At 43.9% G+C, this 15,404-nt stretch overlaps 1 protein-coding gene across 1 annotated transcript; it reads left to right on the forward strand.

Annotated features, from left to right (window-relative positions):
• Positions 1 to 5,174: 5,174 nt before the first annotated feature.
• hypk (huntingtin interacting protein K) lies at positions 5,175 to 11,167 on the forward strand. Its single transcript, XM_072552862.1, has 4 exons — positions 5,175 to 5,352; positions 8,160 to 8,215; positions 9,617 to 9,668; positions 10,790 to 11,167. The coding sequence occupies exons 1-4, from the start codon at positions 5,200 to 5,202 to the stop codon at positions 10,883 to 10,885; spliced, it is 357 nt and encodes a 118-aa protein (XP_072408963.1). The 5' UTR covers positions 5,175 to 5,199; the 3' UTR covers positions 10,886 to 11,167.
• The last annotated feature ends 4,237 nt before the right edge of the window (positions 11,168 to 15,404 follow it).

Here is a 15,404-nt window from a genome sequence, read left to right on the forward strand (position 1 = left end):
CCTGTAACCCTGCATTTCCCATGGCTACACGACCTGGCAGTACCAATCCATGTAACCTGCACATCTTTGGACTGTGGGAAGAAACTGGAGTACCTAGAGGGGACCCATGCAGGCATGGGGAGAAGAGACAAACTCCACACAGTCACCTGAGGCTGGAATTGAACCTGGGGATAAGAGGCAGCAGTGCTAACCACTAAGCCACCATGCTGCAATTTCCTGTATGCCGTGACTCAACTGTATGTAAAATGTCAGCAGTGACTGACCATTTTGTACAGTTCCAGCATGATATGCTAGCTTATGTTTTCTATACCTCATCTGATAAAAATAGGCATTCTGTATGCTTTCTTTACCACCTTATCTCCCTGTCCTGCTACCTTCAGGAACCTGTGGACATACAATTTATGTCTTGCTCACTCTACCCCTTTCCGCATTCACCCACTGATGTATTCCCTTGTTTTGTCTGACTTCTCTGGATGCATTATCTTTCACTCCTTCGGATTGAATTTCATTTGCCACTTTTACATCTATTCTGTCAAACCATTGATAACTTCCTGCAGTTTGACAGCCATCCTTTTCACTTTCAACCACATGGCTAATTTTTACATCACCCACAAATTTCCAAGTCATGCCTATCATATTTAAATTCAAATCATTGTCATCATAGTCGGTGGTCCCTCGCAAATTAAGATGACTCTCTTCCACTCTCTGGATGAGTCTGTAGGCGGCTGTACAGACCAATGCAGCTACTGTTATACTTGGGGCACGTGGTGGTCACAGGAAGATTGGGTGGGGCATTGGTGTGGCAATGTGCTCCTTGCATTGTTTCCCCCGGCTTCTGCTTTTCCCAACAAGAAGTCTCTAGGTGCTCGATGCCTTCTTGGATGCACCTGCTCCTGTTTAGATGGTCTTGGTCCAGTGATTGCCAGGTGTCGGTGGGAATGCCGCACTCCTCGCCTGCCCCCTTTTTAAAGATATCCCTGAGGCGCTTCCTCTGTCCACTTGGGGCTCGCCTGCTGTTAGGGTAGAGCATCTGTTTGGGGAGCCTCGTATCTGTTATACAGATGACATGCCCAGCCCATTGTAGCTGATCAAGTGGGGTCAGTGCCTCGATGCTGGGGATGTTGGCTTGGTCAAGGATGCTGATGATGTGTCTGTCTTCCCAGCAGATTCACAGGATTTGTACAGGCGGCATTGGTGGGACTGTTCTCGTGTTTTGAGGGTTTCTGCTGTAGACAGTCCATGTCTCAGAGCCATATAGGAGGGCAGGAACCACCACAGCTCTGTAAACCTCAATCATTAATATATAAACCAAATAGCAAGAGACCCAACACTGAGCTATAAGACAATGGAGCAGAATTTGCCACATTGATTTTGTTCGACAATTCAGTGAGATTGTGGTTGCTCTGATAATCCTCAACTCCACTTTTATTTCTTTTTCCCATAACCCTTGATTCCCGTACTGTTTAAAATTCCATCTATCTCAGTCTTGTACGTTCTTAATGAACTAGCCTCTGCAGCCTTCTGCAGTAAAGAATTCCACAGATTCACTACTCTCAGGAGAAATATTTCTTTGTTTCTGTCTTAAATGGGTAATCACTTTCTCTGCATTATGTCCCTTGGTTCTGGACTCATCCCATAAATTTCCTTATTTCTACCTTAAATAAATTCAGTACTTAGTAAGACCTACCCTTAATGAAACTGTGCTGACTGATTATTCTGTGGATTTTTCAGTGCCTGTTTATCCTGTCCTCAGAATTGGTTCTAATAATTTGCTCACCACTGAAGTCATACTGACCACTTTAGAATTGTTTGGTGAATCACTTACAACTACTTTCAGATATTCACAGACCTCCAGTCCTCCCCGTTACCTTACCTGTATCTAGTGTGATTTGGAAAATTAACATCGGAGGCTTTTTTCATCTCCCTGGCTTCCTTTAACAGTTTGCGTTACAATCAGTCTGACCCTGGATATTTATCCACCATCAAGGATGTTAGTCCTTCCAGTTCCTCCTGCCTATGCTTCATATATCTTAATATTTCACACTTTGACTAGCATGTTGGCATCATCCCTGTTAATGAGTAGTTTATTTCTGTTTTCACTAAGAACCCTGCCCACATCTTCTGCATCACATATTACCTTGTACATTTGTTGGACAGTTGAAAACATTTTTGGGTTTTCCTTCATTTTACCTTTTGAATGTTTATCCTCTCTTTGATTGCCTTTCAAACTGATATCTCCCCTAATATCTAATAGATTGTGTAAAACTTTAAAGAATATAGAGTAGGTAAATAAAAAAATTATCTCAAGTCAATTTGTCAAAGTAGAACAAGGGAATATGGGGTCAAACTAATTAAAAGTGAGTTTAGGGCAGAAGACAGAAGTTCTTCAAATTGCAAAAGATTAACAACTGGAATGTATTCTTGGATAGATTTGTGCAGTGAAAACCCTAAAATCAGTTAAGAAACATTATATGCTGTGGTGAAGAGGGACATTAAGATTTTGTTTTGGATGGAGTAAATAAAATTAGGCCAAATACCCTTCTCTGTCCATTATTATCTTGCGGTCCTGCAGAGGGACAAACCAAATGGAGAGAAGTTCTCATTGTCAGGATCTTTGCCCAAAGGGATGGGATGCCATTAGTGAACAGTGCCATTAAGATTTAAACTGATCATTCACAAAAATCAGGTTGAGGGCCCAAATGTACAGACTTTTGCTTGAGAGTTAATTTGCAATCCAACTTTAGTAACCATCTGGGTGCAAATTTATATTTACTAAACTGATGATGAGCATTAACTAACTCATTCTGCATTGGAAAGTCTTTTACCTAACACTGAATGATAACATTCATAAAGAAACATGTTCCAGGCCACTATAGTCAGCATTTTACCAACATTACATATTCCTATCCAGTGACAGTAACAATTATCAATCCAAGTGCAATAGAGAGTCAAATAAATTATCAAGTTCTTTAAGTGTCCAATGCATAGACCCTGCCACATAAACATTTGAAATAGCGTAATTTTCACTTTACTAGCAAACAACTATATCCTTAGGTTTTGACCTCTCTAAGTAACATTGCCAATTTGATGACAATGAGGAAGCAATTTGGTATTGTGCATTCACATCCCACAAGGTCAGATTACTTTAACTCATTTACTCAATCGGAGAGGAGACATTTTTCTTCCTTCATTTGGCAATATTACAAGCCAGGATTCAACAGGTAACAGTAATGCACAAATGCTCTGAGGCATCTTTTCCAACAATTGTCATTTTTGCTCATTTCTAATCCAACAACCTGCATAGATATGTTCTGATGTGAATATTCTTAGTGCATTGTACGTATGTCATAATTAATCCAAATCCCAAAATACTGCAGGCATTTTTAGTGCTCAATTCTGAAATCTTTTTTTTAAAAGAGGACTGCAACAGAACAAAAATAACTGCAGGTATAAATTCAGCAGCTGGCTGGCACAATGATTGTGTGAGATGGATAGGTTGTCACACCTAAATGTGTCAAAGAAACTTCAAGAAGATTGGACTGTGATCTCTTGTGACTACAAAAATGGCAATGGGCTTAACTGCAAGCTATTCATTGCAGATCATGTTCAAAACTGCAAAGGTATATGGAAGAATACAAATTGATAAAATTTAAAAAGCTAATTTCAACTCCACCGGAGTGTGCTAGTGGAACTCAAAGCTCTTATGTATATCAACCTGGATTTGAGCATTAGCATGCTGTGAAAGTCATAGTCAAAGAACTATCCTGCAGTCACCCTTCTACTGCAGGTAAAGACCATGTACTTTTTATTCTTCTCTAGGTTTTAAAAGCATCAGTTTTTCTTTTGTAACTGTCATAAGCATGCTTTTTCTGCTGTGTCATACTGTGCCTACTTCTGGATGACTTGCGACTTTAGATTTGCCTGTGCCACCCTTTTTTCTGTCATGGGGATATGTCTGCAGAGTGCCTGTTAGTTCTCACTTTTGATTGGCTCACAATGCATTATCACTAAAAATGGAACTTGATCTGTGAAATAAGTGAAAGGAATAAAATGATATGCAGATGTGAGAGGACATTTGTGTGCTTCAGGGTAGAACAGCGACCCATTGGTTAATACCACTGCCTCACAGCAGTACTACAGTTCTCCCTGTGTCTGTGTGTGTTTCTGCTGGGTGCTCTGGTTTCCTATCTTAGTCCAAAGATGTACAGGCTATGTGGATTAGCCATGGTAAATATGAGGATAGAGTTAGGGGGTTGGATCTGGGTCGGATGACCTTTGGAGGGTTGGTGTTGACTCAATGGGCTAGGCAGTCTCTTAACACTGTAGGGATTATATGGTTAAGAATGTAACTGCCAGTGGCTGAATGGTCTGTTTGTGTTGTAAATACCTAGTGCTGTTACAATACAGACAATGGGCATGGACACAATGGATTGAATGGAAAAAATTTAATGATTATTACCACAGCTTGATATTATTGATGCTGCTTGCTCAGTTGAGTTGAAATGCACACCATCTTCGGCAGCCATAGAGGACAGACACACTGTCAGAGTCAGGACCTCACTACCAGTGTTGCTCAGAATAGGGTCTGAAAGGAAGGAACCTTTTACAATGGAGCCATGAAACCAGTTGCAGCTTGTCATGTTTATTTTTCATTCATCCAAATTTAGATCTATTTAACTGCCCAGTGCTGTAATCCTAATTTGTGATCATCACAGGATACATACAGGTAAATCCAATTGAACCATTTAGTTCATTCAGAAAAGAACACTCCATTTCTCAAAATATGATCAATTTCTTCACAGAGATTTGTCTCCAATTCATCATAAAGTTTATTCCAGGTGCTGGTCACTGTTCCTAAAGAACATACTGATGTTGATCTTAACCACTGTTGTTTTACCCTTTTTCCATAATTTAATCCAGACAAATGGATCTTGATAATCTTGTGTCCCTGGGAAAAAAACTATTTTCTAATCAACTATTCAGCTATGTTCTTCCACACCTCTGGATCAAGTGCGACTTGAACCTGGATCTTCCTGACTTTGAGGTGGTTCCACTATGCCACACTGCGTTTGAATGCAAAGCATCTTAGAAAAAACTACAAATGCGTCAATCTGGATGCTGGCGCAGCGTGTACGTGCTGGCGTCATGTCCGGGACTGCGCACTAAGGCACTTACTGGCGGCGTGGACGGGTCGCAGCAATGGCGGAGGCTGACGGAGACCTGGACCTGGAGAATGAGGAGAGCGAGCGGCCTGCAGAGAAACCCCGCAAACACGACAGCGGAGCCGCCGACCTGGAGAGGGTGACCGACTATGCGGAGGAAAAGGAGATCCTCAGCTCGGACCTGGAGACGGTGAGGCCAGAGGAAGGGGTGGGTGGGGGGTGAGGGGAAGGGATAGGGGAGCGGGGGAGGAAGGGGAAGGTATAAGGGGGCAGGGTGGGGAAGGGAAGGGGAAGGTATCAGGGGGCAGGGTGGGGAAGGGAAGGGGAAGGTATCAGGGGGCAGGGTGGGGAAGGGAAGGGGAAGGTATCAGGGGGCAGGGTGGGGAAGGGAAGGGGAAGGTATCAGGGGGCAGGGTGGGGAAGGGAAGGGGAAGGTATCAGGGGGCAGGGTGGGGAAGGGAAGGGGAAGGTATCAGGGGGCAGGGTGGGGAAGGGAAGGGGAAGGTATCAGGGGGCAGGGTGGGGAAGGGAAGGGGAAGGTATCAGGGGGCAGGGTGGGGAAGGGAAGGGGAAGGTATCAGGGGGCAGGGTGGGGAAGGGAAGGGGAAGGTATCAGGGGGCAGGGTGGGGAAGGGAAGGGGAAGGTATCAGGGGGCAGGGTGGGGAAGGGAAGGGGAAGGTATCAGGGGGCAGGGTGGGGAAGGGAAGGGGAAGGTATCAGGGGGCAGGGTGGGGAAGGGAAGGGGAAGGTATCAGGGGGCAGGGTGGGGAAGGGAAGGGGAAGGTATCAGGGGGCAGGGTGGGGAAGGGAAGGGGAAGGTATCAGGGGGCAGGGTGGGGAAGGGAAGGGGAAGGTATCAGGGGGCAGGGTGGGGAAGGGAAGGGGAAGGTATCAGGGGGCAGGGTGGGGAAGGGAAGGGGAAGGTATCAGGGGGCAGGGTGGGGGGGGGGAAGGGGAAGGTATCGGGGCAGGGTGGGGGGGGGGGAAGGGGAAGGTATCAGGGGGCAGGGTGGGGAAGGGAAGGGGAAGGTATCAGGGGGCAGGGTGGGGAAGGGAAGGGGGCAGGGAAGGAGAGGATAGTAAAGTATAAGGGGGACAGGGAGGGGCATTGAAGGACTGTGGGGAGGGGGTGAAGTAGGTAGGGAGAATATGGGGGTGTGAATAAGAGGGAGATATTGGGTCAGGAGGAGACTGAAATAGAGAGTAGGTGGAGGAGCAGTAAGATATGGGAGAGATTAAGCTGATTTGGGAAAGGAGAGTTTTACTGGGTGGTAGGCAGGACTGTAGGAATGGGAGCAAATGAGGATGGATATGCTGGAGGGGAAGATATGCTGAGAGGATGGTGGGTATGGTGATAGACATAGTCATACAACACAGAAAAAGACCCTTCAGTCCAACTTGTCCTTGACATCCAGACATTCCAATCTGACCTAATGCCATTTGCCAGCATTTGGCCCATATGCCTCTAAACCTTTCCTGTTCATATACCTATCCAGATGCTTTTTGAATGTTGTATTTGTACTTGCCTCCGCTGCTTCTTCTGACAGCTTGCTCCACGCATTCACCACCCTCTGCATGAAAAAGTTATCCCTCTGGTCCTTGTTAAAGCATCCCCCTCCTCACCTTAAACCTATACCTTTTGGGTTTGGGCTATCATACCCTTGGAAAAGACCTTGGCTATTCACTCTGTCCATGTCCGTTATGGTTTTATAAACCTCTATAAGGTAACCCTTCAACTTCCAACGCTCCTGGGGAAAAGAAGCCCAGACTATTCAGCCTCTTCCCATAACTAAAACTCTCCAATCCTGACAACCTCCTTGTAAATCTTTTCTGCACCCCCTCAAGGTTGCCAGCATCGTTCCTGTAGAAGGGCGGCCAGAATTGTGTGCAGTAATCTAAAAGTGGCTTCACCAATGTCCACAACTTGACATCCCAACTCTTATACTCAATGTTCTGACAATGAAAGCAAGCATGCCAAATGCCGCCTTCACTACCCCATCTTCCTGCAATTCATGTTTCAAGGAAGTACCATTTGCACCCCATGGTGTCTCTGTTCAGCAACAGTCCCCAGGGCTCTACTATTAACTATATAATTCTGGCTCTGGATGCCTTTCCAAAATGCAGCATCTCACATTTACCTAAATTAAACTGCATCTGCCACTCCTCAACCCATTGGCCCATCTGATCAATGTCCTGTTGTAATCTGAGATAACCTTCTTCACTGTCCACTACACCAACTATTTTGTTGTCATCTGCAAACTTAGTAACCATGCCTCCTATATTAACATCCAGATCATTTGTATAAATGGTGAAAACCAATGGACCCAGCACTCATTGATGTGGCACACTGGTGTGCCACAGTTTCTCCCTTTAGATTGGAATGTCTGCATGTCACTGATGAATTGAACTGAAGGGTCTGTTTCTGTGCTGTATGACTGTATCCATCACCATACCCACCATCCTCTCAGCATGTCTGACCTTCCACTATGCATCCCCTCTCCTTTTGCTCTCATTTCTGTGGCCCTCCCCCCACACTCCCTTCCCAAGTCACAACCAGAAAATTCCTCCCCACCCAAGCCCTTAATACTATTGATAATCCCAGTCGATGTTTGGAAAGTTAAAATCTGCCACCATTACAGACCTAGGTTTCTGACAGATATGAGATCTCCTTACATATTTGCTTCTCAGTTTCCTACTGACTATTGAGATGAGCAGGAGGGGTCCATGAAGAGAGGGAGGGCATGGTTGGGGAACAAGATAGAGGAAGGAAGGTGAATGCACAATGCTGGAAAGGGAGGAGGTGAGTTGGAAAAGATAGGAGGGTCTGCGAAAGGAAGAAACTGAAAGGGAGGTAGGTGAGATGTGATGGTAAGGAGAGAGATGAGTGATAGAGCATAGTCAGGATGTTGGGAGTGGAGTGTTAGATAGAGGGTGGAAAGTAGATTTGGTTATGGCAGTGTGTGGGTTGTGACTTTTGTGTGATTTTTTTTCTACAGGCAATGTCTGTCATTGGAGACAGAAGATCCCGGGAACAGAAAGCTAAACAGGAAAGGTCAGAATCTCTGAACAGATGCAGAATGTTCTGCACCATAAATAAAGTCTCTTTGACAGTTGGGAAAGGACTGCAAACAGACAGGGCTGGGGTGCAGAAAGTGTTTCCATATAGGGCCAGTTCCTGTCAGAAACCTCAGCCCCTGTTTCCATCTCTTAAATCAGATATTTGATACCTCAATGTATTTATGATACTCAGCCAAACTTCAAATTTCCACCCATAACACTGGCGGTCTCCTCCCCTATTCAAATCCTTCACTTAAAATGACCGTGATGTTTTTGTGAGCTCAAGTGGTGTCCCCCGCCATTGTGGGTTCCTATTCCCAAAACTGCCTTCAGCCCATACTGATTTCCTAATGCCCCAGAGCATTGATTTCTGTATCATAGTGGATATCTAACCTCCGTAATTAATACTTTCCAGATCATACCTTCCCAGTTGTGACTGATCAACAGTGCATCGTGGGGTAGGTGCAAAGAGATTGTGACTCCTTGTGGGTGAGTCTAGGACCAGAGGTCTCGATCTCCAAGTGAGAAGCTGTCCATCTAAGACCAGAGATGAGGAGGATTTATTTTTTCTGTATGAATCTGTGAAATTCTTTACCTCCGAGGGCTGTAAAGGCTCAGTTGTTATGTCATGTTTTAACTGGCACACTCGATAAACCGGCAAAAATTATTATACCTCAAATACCGCACAAAGTTTACTGGATTAATGCAATGTCTAGGTAATCAGCTGAGGGTGTGGGTGAGAAAGCTTTCTGTTGGTAGGTTTTATTTAAGGCAAAGTTGCATTATTATTTGTGAATTATGCTGTAAATAAAGTATAATAGTGATGCGTATACCTCCTGCATTACATTTCTGTTACTTGGTGTGTGTTTTACGTTGTGCACCTCTTGATCAATTGGAATATTCTTCAACCAGTGCACTCCTGGTACCATAGGGGCTGGTTAACAAAATGTTTCCTGTGTATTCAGAGCTGAGATAGACACTTCTAATTATGGAAGGAATCAAGATTTGTGGAAATGAGGTAGGAGAATGGATAATCATCGACTCCAATCAGCCATGATCTCTGTCAGTGATGGAGCCAATTCCTTGAGCTGATAGTCTGTGATAAACACTTCAGCTGTCATTGTCCTGCAGGAATCTCTCTTCACTATCTGTCACCACCCCATTCCACATAATCAAAAGTCTCCACTTGGAGCCGCAATCTGTCACCTTCCTGGTATCTCTCTGTTACCTGATCCAGTTCCTTGGGCTGTCTGACTGTGTTTGAGTATTTCACATCCTTTTTTCCCTCATCAGTCTGGAATAATCCCTGAGGTGAAAGCTTCTCATTCCACCGAGCTGTGCCTTGTACCGCAGCCAATAAAGAGCTGTGTTTTGATTTTATTTCCCTCTCTTGCAGGGAGAAAGAATTGGCAAAAGTGACAATCAGGAAGGAGGATGTTGAACTGATTGTAAGTGGTTTGCAAGTGTAAAAGTATTTGTTTGTGTTTGAGCTGTAACTCCAGCTCTTCTATGTCATACTATGCCATACGCTACAGGAGTCAGCCTGTCCAACAAAACATGCATTTCGAGAGAAGCTAAATGGAGGAAGGATGTTTTTACAGATATCACCAGCATGGACCATTTGGGCTGAATGACCTGTTTCTGGAAATCCTGTACAAATTTATCAAGTATTTTTTGTTATCTAGTTCCATCAGTTCATTGTGTACTACAAGCAGATTGGGGTTTTGCCATGTTTACCCAGAGATCCACCTTCAGGTCAAACTCTATAAACAATTGTGCATCATTCTTTAACTTGCGTATACTCAAAGCTGATGGCATTTTAAGACTGATTTAATTGACTGAAAACAGCGGACTAAAATAAAACTGTTGGTCTGTTTTTTGCAATAGAACTCCACTCCAGCCCTCAGCCCACACCGAATGATTTTATTGCAGTAGGGAAGGGACTGGTGTCTTGCAGGCAAAACAATAAACTGTGGCTCCCTCTGCCAGTCTAGCTGTTAAGGACCCATGATATTCAGGGAGATCTCCCTCTTTCAACCAGCAACCTAAGATGTTTTTCCAATTAATTAGTTCAAAGATGTTATGACATACTTCCGGAACAGGTAGAACCTGAACCCCAGGCCTTCTGCCTCAGAGGTAGGGACCCTACCACTGTGCTACAAGAGCCCTTAAATAAGAACCTAACTGGTCGATCATCTCCTTGCCTTTTCTGCATTGGTTGCTGAGAAAGTGATTGCTGTTCTAAAATATGAAGTGTATTGGATAAGCACCAGGATTTTGTAACTTTATAGGAAGAGACCATTCTGCCCTCTACTGGCTCTTTGACAAAGCTATCGCATTTGTCCCACTTCCATTGCTCTTTCCTTATTGGCCCTGTAAGCATTATTCCCTTCACATATTTATTGACTTGAATTTTTTGTTTGGGTTGCTATGGAATCTGCTTCTTTCACAATTCCACGAAAACTGTGTTTTTAAAACCAAGAGGGTCTCCTGCAGAAGTCAGTGAAGGTGAGGGGGACTGATCTGTTAAAAAATACTGATCTAATTTTAACCTCTTCTCTCTCTCGAGATGAACGAAATGGAGATCTCTCGAAGTGCAGCAGAGCGTGGTTTACGAGAGCACTTGGGAAATGTCGTTGAAGCCTTGATAGCTCTCACTGACTGAGGTCACAGTGCTTGACCTGAGACACTTTTGGAGATGTTTGGGAAGGGGACGGGGTGGGGATGAATCCAAAGAGATTGCAGCAAAATGGAATGGAAGCGAAGGACAACCTTCTGTACAACTGCTGCCTGCTGTTTGGTGACAGGACTGGGATGGTTTCAGTGAAACGAATGCTTCACTACTGAAGATCCAACACTGACATCCTGAAGATGGGTGCAGTGCTCCAAATCGGAAAGGAAATAAAAGACTCCACTTGAACCAATAAACCTGAGCTCATTACTCAAACCCTGGTATGTGTTTGCTTTTGGCGATTTTTACAGTGTGGGGAGGAAGCATATTCTACACGTGAAGTCCGACCGTTGACTTTTATCAGTTTAAAGCCATCACTTCTGCTTAATCTCTCAAGTTAAAGTAAGGTTTTGGATCTGTTATTCCACTTTATCTTTTTAAATGGTATTGAGCAGTCTCTAGGTATTTTCTGTCAGACAAAGTTTATCTGGCTTTTGAAATTATTTCTTCAAAGGTGAGGGATGAGCTCTGGAGAATACTTTCCCTGTGTGTAGGAACAATTTGCAAGGTGTAGTCAGTCAGCCCTGAGCAGGTAACATCCACCATCCTGGTTATATTCCGATTTTTTTTTTCTTCTTCTTTCTGACATCCATTTCCACGATTCCTTGGTTTTAACCCATTTCAGTTTGACCTTGATTGGTCTGTACGTCAGCACAAGGTGGCTGATGCCCACGTCCATATTTAGATAATTAATGCTTCATTGTTTAGACAAGGGCTTTCCCCAAAAAAACTGCAGGAGATTATTGTGAAGCATAAGGGCGTGTACCAAATTGTATTTAAAAAATTAGAAGAAACATGGGAACAGGACTGAGCCATATACCGCCTTGAGTCTGTTCCACCATTTAATTAGTTCATGGCTGAGTGGTGACCTAACTCTCAGAAGGGATTCGCCCTGTATTCTTCTCAAGGTTTTTACAGCAGAACTCTGCAATCTCAGGTTTGAAGTCATCTGTTGATCCAGTGTCAGTTTTCTGTTTGTGGAAGAGAATTCCAAACTTTGTGTGATCCTTAACTTCATTCTTAAAAGATGTGACTCTTATTGTTAGTTTGTGTTCCTTTAATCCTGGATGCTCAACAGCCAGGAGAAAACTTTTCTCTTGAAGGGAAAGAGACTAAAAAATTCTCACTGGAAGTGTAGTTGTGACCCTCCAAGTTTTGTTCTAGCAAGACTATTCAATCGTTTGAATATAAGAGTCAAGAACAAAAATCGCTGAAGAAGCTCAGTGTCTACGGAGAGAAATCAGAGTTAAAGTTTCAGTTCCAGTGACCCTTCCTCAACTGACCTGAAACATTAAATAATTTCTCTCCACTGTTGCTGCCAGACCTGCTGAGCTTTTCAGAAACCAAATTACTGCATCTGCAGTAGTTAGGATAGAATGATTGTGGTTTGGTCTCGTGGCTACTATCTTCATTGCCAAAGGGAAAGGTTACGGAAAGAAAGTGGGAAATAGGTTTTTCAACCCCATCAGCCATGATCCAATGGTGGAGCAGGTTTGATGGGTAGATTGGCCTAATTTCTGCTCCTTTGTCTTATGGTCTTATCTTTTCCTTTGAACTAGAAGCAGCAGGTTCATGTCCCATTCCATGACTTAATGGCCAAAGATTGTTCATATTCCTGCCCAAGCAGGTCGAGGAACAAATTATAATTCCTTCCAATATGTCAGGCAGTAAGAGTGGGAGAAATTCTTAGTCACATGATAGCAAGACATTGGAGCCTCCACCATCGCAGTCAGTTCCAGTTTCCAGTCCTTGGATATGAATGGCAGACAGGAATGCAGAATTGAGATCGCAACTGGATCAGCAGTGATTTTATCGAATGAAAGATTGGGTTTAAGGGCTGAATGGCCTCCCCTTGCCCCTAGTTCTGATGTAAATGTTTGGATGGGACAAATACTGAAATCCAAAAAAAGCTGCAAGCTGGATGGGAGGTTTAACCAAGTGAGCATTCTAGCAGTGTGTGTGAGGCACTTCACGTCAGTCACAAGGTGACCAAGTGTGGAATGGAATGAAGGGGCAGACAGGTTTCTGGGTCAACTTTACACAAAATTAAAAGCTACTCAAGTGGCTGGTGCCAAAAGAAAGCTTCTGGAACTGTGGCGGTAGTGAGAAGTCAGGGTATGGAATCGCCATTAAAAAATCTTGCTATAGCTAGGGCAGGAGAATTGTGCAGCTACTCAGAGGGTAAGGTGTAGACATAGCAGCCTGATGAAATAGTCAAAAACCCAGAAAGGTTAGAGTAGAAATCAAGTTGCTCATGAAACAATGGAGCAGCGAGTTAGTGGTGATGGAGATGAGATTTTAGGGTCCTCTGTCTTTACCCAGTTACAGGCTGACTCCTTCCTGTAATAATGGAACTCTGCACTTAAATCTGTTAACTGTCCGAAAAGGCTTCCATGATTATGAAGATATGAGCAGACCTGTTTGCGCCTCCTCAGATAATGAAACTGTGCATGTAGATACAGAGCAGTGCCTCAGCTGATCAATTGCGAGTTAGTCAAACTGCACAAGTGCCAGTGTACGCCCATCTTCGATGAATTGAATTTATTGTCATGTGTACAGAGGCACAGTGAAAAGAGAAAGTAACATTGTTTCCAGTTTAACAGCATTACCTTCACTAAATAAATACCACATCATTGATGTCTTAGGCATGAGTATTGCCTACAAATTTAACTGGGCAGGCCATTTACGTTTTGTGGCTCCAAGAGCAAAGACTGGGACTTCTGTAGTGAGGAACTCACCCCCTCACTCCCCAGAGCCTGTCCACTATCTACAAGGCGCAAGTCAGGAGTCTGATGAAATACTCCCCACTTGTATGGATGAGTGCAGTTCCCAACAGCATTCAGGAAGCTCAGCACCATCCAGAACAAAGCAACTCGCTTGATTGGCACCACATCCACCATCTTCAACCTTCCATCCATCACTGAGGCACAGTGACAGCAGTGTTTATAATTTGCAAGATGCACTGCATTAACTCACCAAGGCTTCTCCAACACCACACTCCAAACCAGCAACCTCTACCTCAAAGACATTGGGCCAAAAAGCCATTTATGTAAATGATTTGGATGTGAGCATATGAGGTATAGTTAGTAAGTTTGCAATAAACTTTTGACACCAAAATTGGAGGTGTAGTGGACAGCGAAGAAGGTTACCTCAGAATACAATGGGATTGTAATCAGATGGGCCGATGGGCTGAGAAGTGGCAGATGGAGTTTAATTCAGATAAATTCATTTTAGGAAAGCAAATTTTAACAGGGCTTATACACTTAGTGGTAAGGTCCTATGGAGTGTTGCTGAACAAAGAGACCTTGGAGTGCAGGTTCATAGCTCCTTGAAAGTGGAGTCGCAGGTAGATAGGATAGTGAAGAAGGCATTTGGTATGCTTTCCTTTATTGGTCAGAGTATTGAGTACAGGAGTTGGGAGGTCATGTTGCAGCTGTACAGGACATTGGTTAGGCCACTATTGAAATGTGTGCAATTCTGGTCTTCCTATTGGAAGGATGTTGTGAAACTTGAAAGGGTTCAGAAAAGATTTACAAGGATGTTGCCAGGGTTGGAGGATTTGAGCTATAGGGAAAGGTTGAATAGACTGGGGCTGTTTTCCCTGGAGCGTTGGAGGCTGCAGGGCAACCTTAGAGGTTTATAAAATCATGAGGGGCATGGATTGGGTAAATAGGCAAAGTTTTTTTCCTGGGCCGGGGCAGTCTAGAATTGTGGCATATGTTTAGGGTGAGAGGGGAAAGATATACAAGAGATCTAAGGTGTAATGTTTTCACACAGAGGGTGGTACATGTATGGAATGAGCTGCCAGAGGAAGTAGTGAAGGCTATTATAACTGCAACATTTAAAAGGCATCTGAATGGATATACGAATAGAAAGGGTTTGGAAGGATATGGGCCAGGTGTTGGCAAGTGGGACTGAATTGGGCTGGGCTATCTGGTCAGCATAGACGTGTTGGACCGAAGGGTCTGTTTCTGTGCTGTAAATCTCTATGACTTGCATTTTTATAGCCCTTCCCACAACTAAAGTGTTTCCCAAGTGTTTGAAATTTAGTCACCAGTGTGGGTAAAGTGTAGCCAAGACCGGCACAGCAAGATCCCCCACACAGAAGTGATAATGAGCATGAGGTTTTTCAGACATATTAATTGAGGGATGAACATAAGCCCGAGATACTGGGATAACTCCTCTGCTTTTCTTTGCAACTGCCATGGGACCTTTCGAAAAGCCTTCTGTACTATGCCAATGTCACCTTTCCTTTTCCCATTTTAATCTCGAATGGGATTTGATCCAAAACCTTAAGTTGGAGACCAGAGCTTAGCACACCTGTAACATCAAGTGCCAGAGGTGCCCCAGCAAGTTCCCCACCAACTCTCAAACCATCCTGGCCTGGAATTATATTGTCATTCGCAGCCTCTCATTGATGCTCCCTCCACATTGGTTAGGCCACTGTATGGAA

Source organism: Chiloscyllium punctatum, chromosome 33 (genome assembly GCF_047496795.1).
Source record: "Chiloscyllium punctatum isolate Juve2018m chromosome 33, sChiPun1.3, whole genome shotgun sequence".
Classification (NCBI taxonomy): domain Eukaryota; kingdom Metazoa; phylum Chordata; class Chondrichthyes; order Orectolobiformes; family Hemiscylliidae; genus Chiloscyllium; species Chiloscyllium punctatum.